Source organism: Trachypithecus francoisi, unplaced genomic scaffold, assembly GCF_009764315.1.
Source record: "Trachypithecus francoisi isolate TF-2019V2 unplaced genomic scaffold, Tfra_2.0 Lachesis_group12, whole genome shotgun sequence".
In the NCBI taxonomy this organism is placed as follows: Eukaryota; Metazoa; Chordata; class Mammalia; order Primates; family Cercopithecidae; genus Trachypithecus; species Trachypithecus francoisi.
The window spans coordinates 118,442,359-118,455,080 of NW_022681457.1; the positions used below are offsets into that span (position 1 = coordinate 118,442,359).

The 12,722-nt window shown below is 58.5% G+C and overlaps 1 protein-coding gene across 1 annotated transcript in view; it reads left to right on the forward strand.

Moving 5' to 3' along the window:
* Nucleotides 1–850: 850 nt before the first annotated feature.
* CHD5 (chromodomain helicase DNA binding protein 5) overlaps nucleotides 851–12,722 on the forward strand; it is an 82,233-nt gene continuing 70,361 nt past the window's right edge. The window contains 2 exon segments of the mRNA XM_033228610.1: nucleotides 851–1,083; nucleotides 12,352–12,479. Of these exon segments, the coding sequence (XP_033084501.1) occupies nucleotides 1,005–1,083; nucleotides 12,352–12,479 (207 nt within the window). The 5' untranslated portion in view covers nucleotides 851–1,004.

The window sequence follows — 12,722 nt, forward strand, 5'->3', positions numbered from 1 at the left end:
ACCTTTAACGACCGAGGGCTGGTGGCGGCGGCTCCCTCCTGCTCTGCGACAGGTGTCGCTTCTGAGCGGGAGTTTTGGGCACAGACATCGCAGATCCGCACCACCCCCAGGGGTCTGCATGGGTTTGAGCTGGATCCAGCCTGGAGGGGCTTTTTGGAAGAGGGCAAGTGGGCAGTGGGAGCGGGGAAGCAAGTGAGGGGAGCCCGCCTGCGCGGATTTTTCTGCAGTAATCAGACCCACAGTCTCCAGAGCGTCTTTTCCCGAAGTGTGGAACACATTTTTCTTCTAATCCTCTTTGGAGAGGGCGTTAGGAACGTGCCGAGGCCGGAGCCGGGTGCGGGGCGGTTCCCGGCGCCTGTGAATCGAGTGGGGCAGCGGGCCGCGCGCTGCCCTGAAGACCCCGCCAGTGCCTTAGCAGGCAAGCGGCGGCGGCTGATCCTGCCCGGGGTGCGCCTCGCCTCCCCCTGCGCCCGGGCTCGCCAAACCCCGGCTGCCCGCTAGTCCGTCGGGTCCCCAGGCGTGCGGACGCCTCGACGGCTCCCCCTGCCGGGGCGCTCCCCAGTCCCCACCCTCACCCGGCGGCTCAGGACTAGTCCCCCAACTTGTTCGCTGCTGTTAACTAGTAGCGCTGCCGGAACGATGGGATGGGGTTGCCACAGCAACCAGACTGGACGTCACAATCCGGGCATGTGTGCCGCCCCTCCGCCGTGCCGCCGTGCCTCCGGCGCTGCCGCCGCCACCCTCGGCGGGCTGCGGGACTTGGGCTGCGGGGTGCGGTGGGCGGAGCCCCGGGCTTTGCGGGGAGCAGGCTAAGGCGGCCGAGAGAAAGGGGGGTCGAGACGGGGGGGTGGAGGTTTGGGGGGGTGGGGGGGCAGGCGGCCGCCATCTTCTCGCCGAGGCCGCCTAGCCCGCCGCACGCGCCCGTCCGGCAGCGCACGGGTTAAGGCTGGCACCGCGCCCGGCGGGAGGGGGGGCGCCCACCTCCCCTCCTCCCCGCGCCGGGCATGCGGGGCCCACTGGGCACCGAGGAGGAGCTGCCGCGGCTGTTCGCCGAGGAGATGGAGAACGAGGACGAGATGTCAGGTGAGCGGGGCGCGGGTGCGCCCGGGGCCAGAGCGGCGGGGGCGCCAGGGCCGAAGCACGGGCGGCGGGGGTGGTGCGGCCGGGCTGGCGCCGTGCAGGAGGGGCGCCTGGGCTGCGGGGCTGCTCTCCCGCCCTCTTGGCGCCGCGCGGCCAAGGGCGCGGGCTGGGTGAGCGCCCGGGCGCGGCGTGAGGGCGGCTAAGGGCGGGGTGCGATCCGGATCCCCCGGGCGGCGACGCGGGCCAGGCGGGCAAGAGGAACCCGGGCGGGGGCCTGCGCTGGGGGCCCCGGCGGGGAGGGGGCGCGGCGCTGCCGGGGTCAGCCCGCGTGCCCTTGAAGGCGGCGGGAATCGCGCTAGCTCCTGGAGCTGCGCACCCCGCGCTCACATCCCGCCACCGTGCGCCTCTGGCCTCGCCGCGGGCAGGCGGGACCCGGCCCCTGGCCCATCTCGGCCGCGAGGCGGGCTGGGTGGGGCCCAGAGCGGGGCGAGGACTGGCGGTGCTTGGGGACGCATCGAGCGCCCAGGATGGGGAGGCTTCCTTCCGGGCCTAGGAGGGCTCCGCTCTGGGGCGCACGGGCTCGGACCCCTGCTCCATCCTGCCATGGTCCTCTGTGCGCTGTGATCGCTGCTCCCAAGCACTTTACCCGGGCCCCCGGTGTCCTTCTGGAGCGACCTAGCGCCCGCCGCTGTCTCCAGCCCCACCATCGCCCAAGGGTGGTGGCCGTTCCTAACCCACCCTGCCTTGGCTACGGGCCTGATGTCCCAGGGCCACCGCCCCTGCCCTTACCATCTCTCTCCTTTTATCTCTCTCAGAATTTAGTATACACAGGACTGTGCGCCAGGGGTTGCCTTGCAGGACAGTTCTTTAGTTAACTGCTCGCCATTTGTTTGGGACGTTTTCCCTCCTGGCAGAGCTGGGTAGGGCCCCACCCTGTCAGCCACCCACCCTCCTTTCTGGGAGACTCTTACTTCTCGGCTTCCCTGCACCAAGTCTGTGGCCTCTCTGGACTTCAGAGAGACTTGTGGGAGGCTGGAGGCCCTCCCGGGCCCAGGAACGTGCTTCTGGTCCCCTCTGACTTCCAGGGGTGAGAAGATTCCACACATGGACACCTCCAGCTCCTCTTGGAGGAAGCAGCCAGCGTCTTCTGGGGAGGGTATTCCCACCAGGTGGCCACACCCCCTGTCCCCTTCTGTTTGCTTGCTTGGTTAGTTGGTGGCTTTAATGCTGTGACTGGGCTCCTACAGGAGCCTGGCACTCACCTCGCCTATTAGGCCAAGTTGGCAGCAAGCGTGCTGGGGACGGGGAATAAGGGAGTCCTCACTTGGGGTGGGGTTGCCTGGACAATAGTTAACTGTCATATCCTGGGTCCTTGGAATTAGACCCGTTCTCTGGAGGGGAACTCTGAGGCCCAGCACAGGCACAAAAATCAGTGGCCATTTTCCAAGGAGGCTGGCTCCCCAGTAAGCCAGTTTACTGTTTCCTCAGTAAGTTGTTTGTTGTGGTGTTTGGGGTGCGGCCCTTTTGTGGCATCAGTGGCATTTCTGGGCTGTACTGACCCCACGGTGGAGTCCCCTGGCTGTCTTTCCCATCTTATACTCCTGCTTTCTCTGACTATGTGGGGACATAGAGGTTGGGGAGGGGAAGAGGCCAGGGAAGGTGCCCCCAGTCTAGTAGGCACCTGACTCACTGCTTGGGCCAGAGAGGCGGGGTTCCGGTCATCCTGCCCACCACCCATGCTCCATTTCATTGGGTTGGCCCCAGAGTGTCCAGGAGTACCCCCAGAGCGCTGCAGAAGAAACGCCCTGCTCTGGCACCTCTGGCCTGGGGATTTTGCCCCCATCCATCAGCAAGGCCAGCTGCTCCACCTCCAGAGCCTTCCCAGGCTCCTGGCTTGTCTCCATGTCCAAGCCTCTGTCCCCTCCTGCCAGTCCCTCCAGGGCCTTCTACCCAGTCCTTATGACTACCCTCTGCACAGCAGCTGGGGTCACCTCATGAACCCAAGTCAGACCCTGACCCACATGGCTCCAGTCGCCTCTGAAACCCTTGTCCTGGTCCACTCCTGTGCCCCTTTGTTCACAGCAGCCACACTGGCCTCCGTGCTGCTTCTGGAACCCTCCATGCTCCATCCTGCCATGGGGCCCTGGCTGTGACCTCTGTCTGACCTGCTTTTTCATCTGCTCACCGCTGCCGCCTAGGCATTTAGGTCCCAGCTTGAGTGTTATGATGGAGAGAGACACCCTTGCTAAGACAGGGCCTTCCAGTCACTCTGAGACACATTGTCGTGCTTTCTTTGGAAGAGCTGGGGTCTTGCTGTGTTGCCCAGGCTGGATTCCAACTCCTGTGCTCAAGCAATCCTCCTGCCTCAGCCTCCCTAGTAGCTGGGATTACATGCTTGTGTCACCACACCCCACATACTCAAAACGTCATCATCAGTTTCCTCCTGGATCTGTGGGTATCCCCTTTAAGTGTAACTCTCTCGATAACCTGCCGTGCCCAGCACCTGAAACCATGAGTTCCTGAGAGATGGTTGTGGTTTCAGTATCTTGAGGGCTGGGACTCCCTAGGTCACCCCAGCTTCTAGCTGTGAAGACAGCCCTAGCCAGGCCTCCTGTCAAGTTGCACTGCTGGCCCCCCACTCACCCTGAGTCCAAGCTCAGCGGTGGTGACCCCCACAGACCAGAGCCAGCTGGTTCCAAAACACGGAGGTTTGTGGCTGGAAGAACTGGTGTTTTGGAAGCTGTCATGATGATTTTTCAATCTACAGCTATTGAACTCATGACTTGTCCTATCTTTTTTCTTTGACTCTCCTCATCTCCCACCTCTCCCTGGGAGTTGCTCACTCTCAGCAGTGAATTAGTGTTTCCCATGCAGTGGTGGTGGGGAGGGGGAGGTTTGCCCTGGCCAGCTCTGGCATTGAGGCAGGTGTCTGAGCCAGTTTCCAGGAGGAAGGCAGGGTGGATGCCTCTTCTGGTTTGGGGACCAGCAGCTGCCAGATTCTCCTGGGAGTTGGGGTGGCTGGTCGAAGCCAGGGGTCAAGAACTGGTGGGATGAGGCCTTGGATTCCAGCTCTGAGCATTAGCTGAGTGCCAGGCAGCCCTCTCCTTGGTGTGCCCACTTGTAGAATGGGGACATAGCACTGGCTACCTCATAGAGGGTTATTATGAGGAACAGTGAGACAGTGCATGTGGAACATTAGGCCACAGTGCCCAACACATAATAGGTACTCAATAAACTGTGGCTGGTGTAATTAGCACCAGCCAAAGAGGGCAGCTGTCCTGCCTTCTCCAAGGAAATGCTTCTGATACTTGCACCGTTAGCCAGTAAGCCCAGGGGAGTGGGAGCCTGGGTGGGAGGAGGGCCGTGAAGCCCGAGGTAGGGCTGGCAGGAAGCAGGAGAGGGGTTCAGAAAATGTGGCTCTCAGCCCTCTTAGGGCCACTGCTGGGCTGGCAAGTTCCCTGCCTCATTGGCCCAGCTTTTCTTCAATCGCAGACAAAGCTAGGGAGCCTAGACTGGGCAGTGTCTGGACTAGGCACCGTTACCACTCTGGCCCCAGTGACAGTTGGCCCTAGCTGTGTTAGTTTCTCAGGCTTGCTTCCTCAGGTCCAGGGGCCCGGAGAGAGTGACAGTCATGATTCCCAAAAGACCATGACTTTTTAGCCTGCACCCCTACCCCTGTGGAAGCATTGGTGTTTTTGGCGAGGGGAGTCCCAGAGAGCCTGATTGTGTTTAACATTCTTTTCTGGGAGAAGGGAGGCAAAATGACCAGCACACTTTGCCCAGTGACTTGGCCAGTGGGTTATTCATTATCATTCCAAGTTGATCAGGTAGTAAGATCCATCTATGATTTTATCAGTTCATTCAGTCGCTCACCCATCATCCGTCCATCCATCAATCTATCTACCTACCCACCCACATCTACCCATCCACCTACAAAACCAACCTAGTAACCATTCACCATCCACCTATCAATCTATATCCATACCATATCCATCCATACATATCTCCATCTGTTCTTCCTACTCGCTATTCATCCATGTACCATCTGTCCATGCTTCCTACCATCCATCCATCCATCCATCCATCCGTCCATGCATCCATGTATCTTCCTGCTCTCCCACATCTACCCATCTACCCACAAAACCAACCATGATGGTGAAGTAACCATTCACCATCCACCTATCTATCCATATGTATATCCATCCATCCGTTCATCTATCTGTCCATCCATCCATTTGTTCTTGTTCTTCCTATCCACTATTCACCCATGCACTATCTGTCCATGCTTCCCACCATTCATTCATCCATCCACCAATCCATCCATCCACCATTCGTTCATCTTCCATCCACCATCCATCCATGCATCCATCCATCCACCATTCATTCACTCATCCACCATCTATCCATCTGCCCATCCACCATCCATCCATCTGCCCACCCACCATTCATGCTTCTATCCATTCACCCACCACCCACCATCCATCCATTCATGTACCCACCATTCATCCATCCATCCACCCACCATCCATCCATGCATCCATCCACCATCCACTCATCCATTCATCCACCATCCATTAATCCACCCATTATCCATTCATTCATCCATCCACCATCCATCCGTGCATACATCCATCCACCATTCATCCATCCATCCACCCACCATCCATCCATTCATGAATCCACCATCCTTCCATTAATCCACCCACCATCCACTCATCCGGTCATCCACCACCCATTCATCCACCCACCATCCACGCACCATCCATCCACCATCCATCCATCCATCCATCCATCCATCCATCCATTATCCATCCATTCATCCATCCACCATCCAACCTTGCATCCATCCACCATCCCCTCATTCATTCATCCACCCACCATCCGCCCACCATCCATCTATCCATCCTTCATCCACCATCCATCCATCCACCCACCCACCTACCATCTATGCATTCATCTTTCATTCATCCATCCATCCATCATTCATCCACCACTCATCCATCCACCATCCATTCATCCTTCCATTCATCCTCCATCTTCCATCCACCATCCATCCATCCACCCACCATCTGTCCATCAATTCATCATCCATCAGTCTATTCACCATCCGTCTATCATCCATTCCTCCATCCACCCATCCACCATCCATCCATCTGCCACCCATCCATCCACCCATCCACCATCCATCCATCCACCCACCCACCCACCATCTATCCATAAATTCATCATCCATCCATCTATTCACCGTCTATCCGCCATCCATTCATCCATCCACCCATCCACTATCCTTCCATCTGCCATCCATCCATCCATCCATTCATCCATTCATCCATCCACCATCTATCCACCATCCATCCATCCATCCACCCACCCACCCACCCACCATCTATCCATCAATTCATCATCCATCAATGTATTCACCATCTATCCACCATCCATCCATTTACTATATAATTATCCATCCACCTATCAGAGACTTCTGGAATATCTTCTCTGAGCTGGGTACTGAACACAATGTGTGTTGTCTAACTTTCTGGGGCTTTTGCTTATCTCTATGGTTCTGTCATCATTTCAGTCTCTTTCCCTGTCTCTCTCTCTTCCTCTGTCCCCATATCTGTCAGTTTTCATCTCCCCTGAGGTCATGCCCATGCCTTTCTCTTTCTGTCTGGCCGTTTCTCTCTCTTTTGTCCCTCCCTGTCCCTCCAGGTTGACTCCCCCTCTCTTCCCCTTCTCACCTGTCTGTCCTCCTCCTCCCCACCCATACCCTGGAGCCTCTCCCTGCCTTCCCTGCACCCCCATACTGACTCCCCCCAGGCCCCAGTCACTTGGGGTAAATGCCTCATCTATCTCTGTCTCTTCCCACCACTCCCCACTCAGGACTGATGCTTTCTTTTGATGTGACACCAATGAGGTGATGTCTGGGTTTTGTTAAATGTCATAAATAAATTATGAATCCTCTCTTGGGCGGGTGTACTGCCCCTCTTTGCCAGCATAGGGCCTGTCTCATTGGGGGAGGTTCAAGGACTGACGGCAGCCTTAGCCTGAGCACTCTTTCTTGGCCAGCGTCTAGGGTGGCCCTGAGAACCCCCAGCCCAGCAGTGCCCAAACTAGAGACCACTGCCTTCTGCCCTTCACCACTGCCGCCCTGACCCTCCTGGGTCTCGCTGGGCTCTGCCTGCCATTGCCGAGCACCTGCAGGCTTCGTGTGGGCGCTTTGCATTCACAGTTTCCCCATCGCCCTGGGGGAAAGGCTGCCACATTAGGGCCATTTCACAGATGAAGAGAGAGGCTCAGTGGGGAGGGGACTTGCTGAGGTCACCCCCAGGAAGGGTAGCATGAAGCCTCTGCTACCCCTGTTACTCCCTCTCCTGACCCCCTGGTGGCCTTATTCTCTGCTTGGTGCTGGTTGGAGAGTCCGGGTGGGGAACAGCAGGAGCCCCTCTCCCCAGGTCCTGGAGAGAGTGGTGGACGTTGAGTGGGGTCCCTGTCCTTGGCAGGTTTGCCGGCCTTTGCAACCTGGTGATGGTGTTCTCATCCCAGCTCCTGGCTTGGCCCCCTGCAAATCCTTCGACCACCCAGAATCAGATGACCTAACTTGCTCCACAGTCACGCGCCTTCCCCTTGTTTTGATCACCTTGTGTTTGCCAGGTGCCCTGGCCACTGCGTCCTTGCTCCGCTGCTGCCCCTCCCCAGAGGAGTCGGGGGCTGGAGCCTGGGCCTGGCAGAGCCGTGGGGCTGTGTGCAGGGGGACTAGTGTGGTGAACCAGCTTTGACCCCCTTGAGGGACCTGTGACCTTCCAGACCACAGACCAGCCTGAGTCACCTCAGTGTCCCCAGGGCATACACCGAGCAGGTTTACACAGTGTGGGCTGTTTCAATGCTAGATCTGGGAGGGTGCTGGGGGAGAGATTTCGCGACGGGGTGGGTGCCCACTGCCTGGGTTCAAACCTGGCTCCACCACTGCCAGCTGTAGGACTGAGATGTGGGTAAATAATGAGGTCCTCTGAGCCTCAGTTTCCTAATCTGCAGATGGGGATGAGAATAGAACCCATCTCTGAGCCAGGCGTGGTGGTTGTGCTTGTTGTCCCAGCTGCTCAGGAGGCTGAGGTGGGAGGGTCGCTCGAGCCCAGGAGGTCGAGGCTGCAGTGAGCCGTGATCATAACACTGCACTCCAGCCAGCGACTCTGTCTTTAAAATAAATAAATAGATAAATAAATAAATAAATAAATAAATAAATAAAAGCTGCAAACCAGAAAGAATAGTACCCCTTTCTGAGTTGCTGTGTTGAACTGATACAGATTAATCAGTCCTAGGTACTTTGGGCCTGGCACGAGCCTGGCAGATGGTATGCAGGTATCAGCGACTGCCGCTATTGCAATGCACTACCCTCGGCCTGGCCGTAGTCTGCAGTGGCTCAGCCTAGGCTAGCCTGGGGATCCTGCAGGGCTGAGCTGGCGCGTACTGGGAGCTACACAGGGGCTGGGGGAGCTCTGGAGGAAGCAGCAGAAGGTGCCTCTCCTTCCTCTGGTTGACTTCAGCCCCACCCCACCTCCACCTCCAGGAGGTGGGTGATCACAGGGTAGTGGGTCTTAATTAGAGCAGGCTTGGATCTGTGGGGCCTCAGGCCCTGGAGGGGTAGGGCTGGTGCACGAGGGCAATGCCACGTGGGCCGGGAGGGCGGTGAGGCAGCCACGAGGGGCCAGGAGCTGGCAGGACCAGGAGTTCTGAGGTGAGGTTGCTCCTCCCCGGAGCTGCTCACCTGGCATGGGTGGGGTCCTGCCTTATCACTGGCTGCATGCTCTGTGTCTTGGAACCATCTGGGCCTCTGCTCTGTCCCCACCAGATGGAGCCATAGGGAGGAGGAACTGGTGGGCTCAAGGGCACAGGCTGGGGCTTGGGGAAAGGCTGACCATGGAGTTGCTTGGATGGTGACCCCCAGGTCTGGTTTTGGAAAGCTCAGGGCCTGCTGCAGGAGCAGAGAGTATCCAAGGGCGGGAAGGGGCTGAGGCTTGGCTGAAGACTGGAGTGTGTGGGGTGGTGGTGGGGGCAGTGTCACAGAGAATCAGGCGTGCGGTGACCTCAGGGCCACCCACCTGAAGCCATTTGGGGAGAGGAAGGGCCCATCAGAGACAGGGGTAGGCAGGGCTGAGTTCCCGTTCCTGAGTGCCAGTCCAGAGCCTTCTCAGAGGTGAGTTTCACCAGGCAGAGGCCCTGGGCTGTGAGGTCTTCTGGGAACAGAGTGGGGGTCTGTCCATGGGCAGAGGTCTGGGGCCTTGTCCTCAAAGACCTGTTCTGAGCATGGGGTAGGGCCAGAGCAGGGGTCCTCCTTTGTCCTCCCCTTACCCATGGGCAGATCCCAGACTTCCTTCCAGAATTTCCGGCAGCCACCTGTGCATGCCCTCGTCCGTTCTGTTGCTCAGGCGACCAGTCAGTGACCATGTGCTGGGCTGGGTTTCCTAAGTCTGGGAGCACCCTGCTGGAAGGGGACAGCTGGAAGGAAGCAGGAGGGAGAGGCCCCCCCTCGAGATTGCATCAGCCGGAGCCCATTACATAAGCAGTGTTGGGCACTGCCAGGGTGTGGGGGTGGCTCTGCCCAGGCGGTCTCCTGCGGTGGTGGGGGAGGCGGAGGCCGGGTGGCAGAGTGGGCAGTTGTGGACTGGCATCCCATCAGCTGCCCCACCACAGACAGCTTCCTGCCAGCCCTGCCACTGCCCCACCAACACCTGCTCTGCAGGACAAGTCTGGGGGGGTCCCTGTGCACGTTTTCAGATGGTTTGAAAAATCCCCACCTTCCCACACCAGTGATCAGAGGAATGGGACGGGGTCAGCTGGAGCAGCCCAGCCCCTGCCCCTGGCTGTGTGGGGCCTGACCCACATAAACCCACCCGGGGCAGCCCTTGCTGTTGGCTCTCCTGTGTGCGCTAGCCCTCCACAGGGTGCCCTCCCTATGTGGGAGCCCCAAGCACCTGGCCACCCTTGAGGGAAGGCCCTGGTGGAGAGAGGCACCAAGACAGTGGTGCAGCCCCCACCTTCCCCTGGTGCAAACTGGCCCTGTGGGATGCAGGGGTGGGAGGGGCGTCCGCTCAGCCACCAGAGCCACCAGTGCCCCAGAGGAGTGGGGACAGTGGGGCTAAAGCTGCACCCATGGTGTGGACAACGGGAGCCCCAGAGACCCAGGGTAGGAGGCCTCCTGTCCCCCTTTCTCTGCTTAGGACTCTCCAGGGGTCCCAGGCCAGGCGGTGGGGGCCTATGTGGAGGGTGACAGGTGAGTGTTGGGTGTGTCCTGGGTGCACATGCATGTCTGTGTGTCTGCATGTGGCGAGTGTGTCTGAGCGTGTGGGCCACGCTGGGGGACGCCTCGAGGCCCTTTTTTTGGCCCTAAGGTCACCAGACTGCCTGGGTTCAAACCTGGCTCCACCACTGCCAGCTGTAAGTGGTTATGATAAAAAAAACTTCCTTGGGGGAAGGGGCCTCTGTCTTTAAACTTGATCCAGTAGGGACACTCTGCCCGCTTTCTGGGTGAAAGCCTCCTGGTGGCCCCAGGACCTCTCGTCCTCCTTGGGGTCCCACTCGAAGCAACCCTCAGACTCTGAGTGACACTCCCTGTTGTGTCTCCACTGTCACAGAGGGTCGGGTCTGGGGTGTCCGTGGCAGAGGGTCTGAGGCTGAGGGGCTTCTCTTTGCTCCTCGGCTTCCCCTGAGTGCTCCTGAGTGCACAGGTGATGGTGGAGAGCGGGTAGGGCAAGCTGGATGGGGCACTGGGACCGCAGGCTGGCATGAAGGGCCGGCTCTCTCATGGGTGCTTCTAGAGGACTCTTGGAGGTTCTTCCCTTCTGGAAGCCTCCTTTGCCCCCACAGGCAGAAGTGTCTCTACTTTGGATGGTTTGATTCTTGCTGCTCTGCCTGCCAAGAGGACTCTCCCCACTGCCCCTCCACGGCTCATGTCTGGTGCACGGGAACTCCAGGCTTGGCTACCCTTTCTCTCTCCTGATTTCCCAGATGAGGGTCACACCCCAGGCCACTGCTGCCACAGCAGGGGTCTCATGTCACACCCCCCAGGACACGTGTCAGCCCTTGCTCTGGGTTGGAGGTTGAGGGAGGCAGACCTGGAACTGTGGCCAGTGTCTTCACAGATATTCCCCTCCGGAGCCTGCCCGGCCTGGGCCCCCTCGGCCTTTCGAGTCAGTGCAGGTGAGGGCAGCTCCTGAACACTCAGGTGTGCTGGGCACACCGTCTCTCTGTAGACTGGCACAGCTTTCTAGTGCCCAGCTGTAATGCACTTGGTTTCCCATTGTGAGTGTGTTGGAGGTGGGGGAGTGTGGACCTGTGTGCCTGTGTGTGCACAGGTGCGGGATCCAGGAGGAGATACAATATGGTCTTGGATTCTCCATTAAGGCAGCATGCTGTCAAACCCATGGGGTATCCTGGCATCTTCCTTGCTGAGTTTGTCCTGCAAATCCCCAGGGACCTCAGGTATGGGACCTGAGTGTCCCTGTGGTCCACAATTCTCTCTCTCTCTCTCTTTATGTATTTATTTTTTTTAAGATGGAGTCTCACTCTGTTGCCCAGGCTGGAGGGCAGTGGTGCGATCCCAGCTCACTGCAACCTCCACCTCCCGGGTTTGAGTGATTCTCCAGCCTCAAGTAGTTGGAATTACAGGCGCCTGCCACCACGCCCAGTTGAGTTTTGTATTTTTAGTGGAGACGGGGTTTCATCATGTTGGCCAGGCTGGTCTCAGACTCCTGGCCTCAGGTTATCTGCTCGCCTCAGCCTCCCAAAGTGTTGGGATTACAGGCGTGAGCCACCATGCCTGGCAGGTCCAGCGTTCTCAAGCCACCTCCTGGCCACACTGTGGTCCTCTCTGTGGAGGGGAGAGATGGGCCTCACTGAGGTCTGTGCTCTGCTCTGTCGGCCCTGACTCCTTCCTGGTAGAGATGCTCTGTTTCCCGGGCAGTGACGGCAAGGCAGTTCTATTTGTTGTTCGTGGAGGTTCAGTTTTCTGAACGCTGTCCTGTCAGGGCCAGGTGGTTCTTGTCCCATTACAGAGGAGGGAAGGAAAGGCCAGGAAGTGAGGTGATGTCACACAGTCCCTAGAGCTGGGGCTCCTGTCCTGTGTTCTCCCACTTCATTGGGTCTGGGGAGAGCAGGGTGGCTGTGACCTGGCACAGTTGGGTGTCTGGGGTCCCAGCATCCCCAGGGCTGGCGCTGTGTCTTCAGGGCTATCCTGGAGGAAGCTCAGGAGTAACCGCTGCCACCTTCTGATTTTTCCAGAAGAAGAAGATGGTGGTCTTGAAGGCTTCGATGACTTTTTCCCTGTGGAGCCCGTGAGCCTTCCTAAGAAGAAGAAACCCAAGAAGCTCAAGGAAAACAAGTGTAAAGGGAAGCGGAAGAAGAAAGAGGTGAGGGGCAGCACCTGTGCCGGCGAGCTGGGGTCAGGTGGGGTTGTGGCTGCATCTGCCCGCCGCAGAGGAGGGCTGGGGTCCCTGGACTTTGGAGTTTGAGGGTTTCTGAGAGCTGAGTTTGATGAAGAACGCCATAACCAGTTTCTGATACGAAGCGTTGTGCATGGAAGCCTTTTTTTTTTTTTTTTTTTTGAGACGGAGTCTCGCTCTGTCACCCGGGCTGGAGTACAGTGGCCGGTT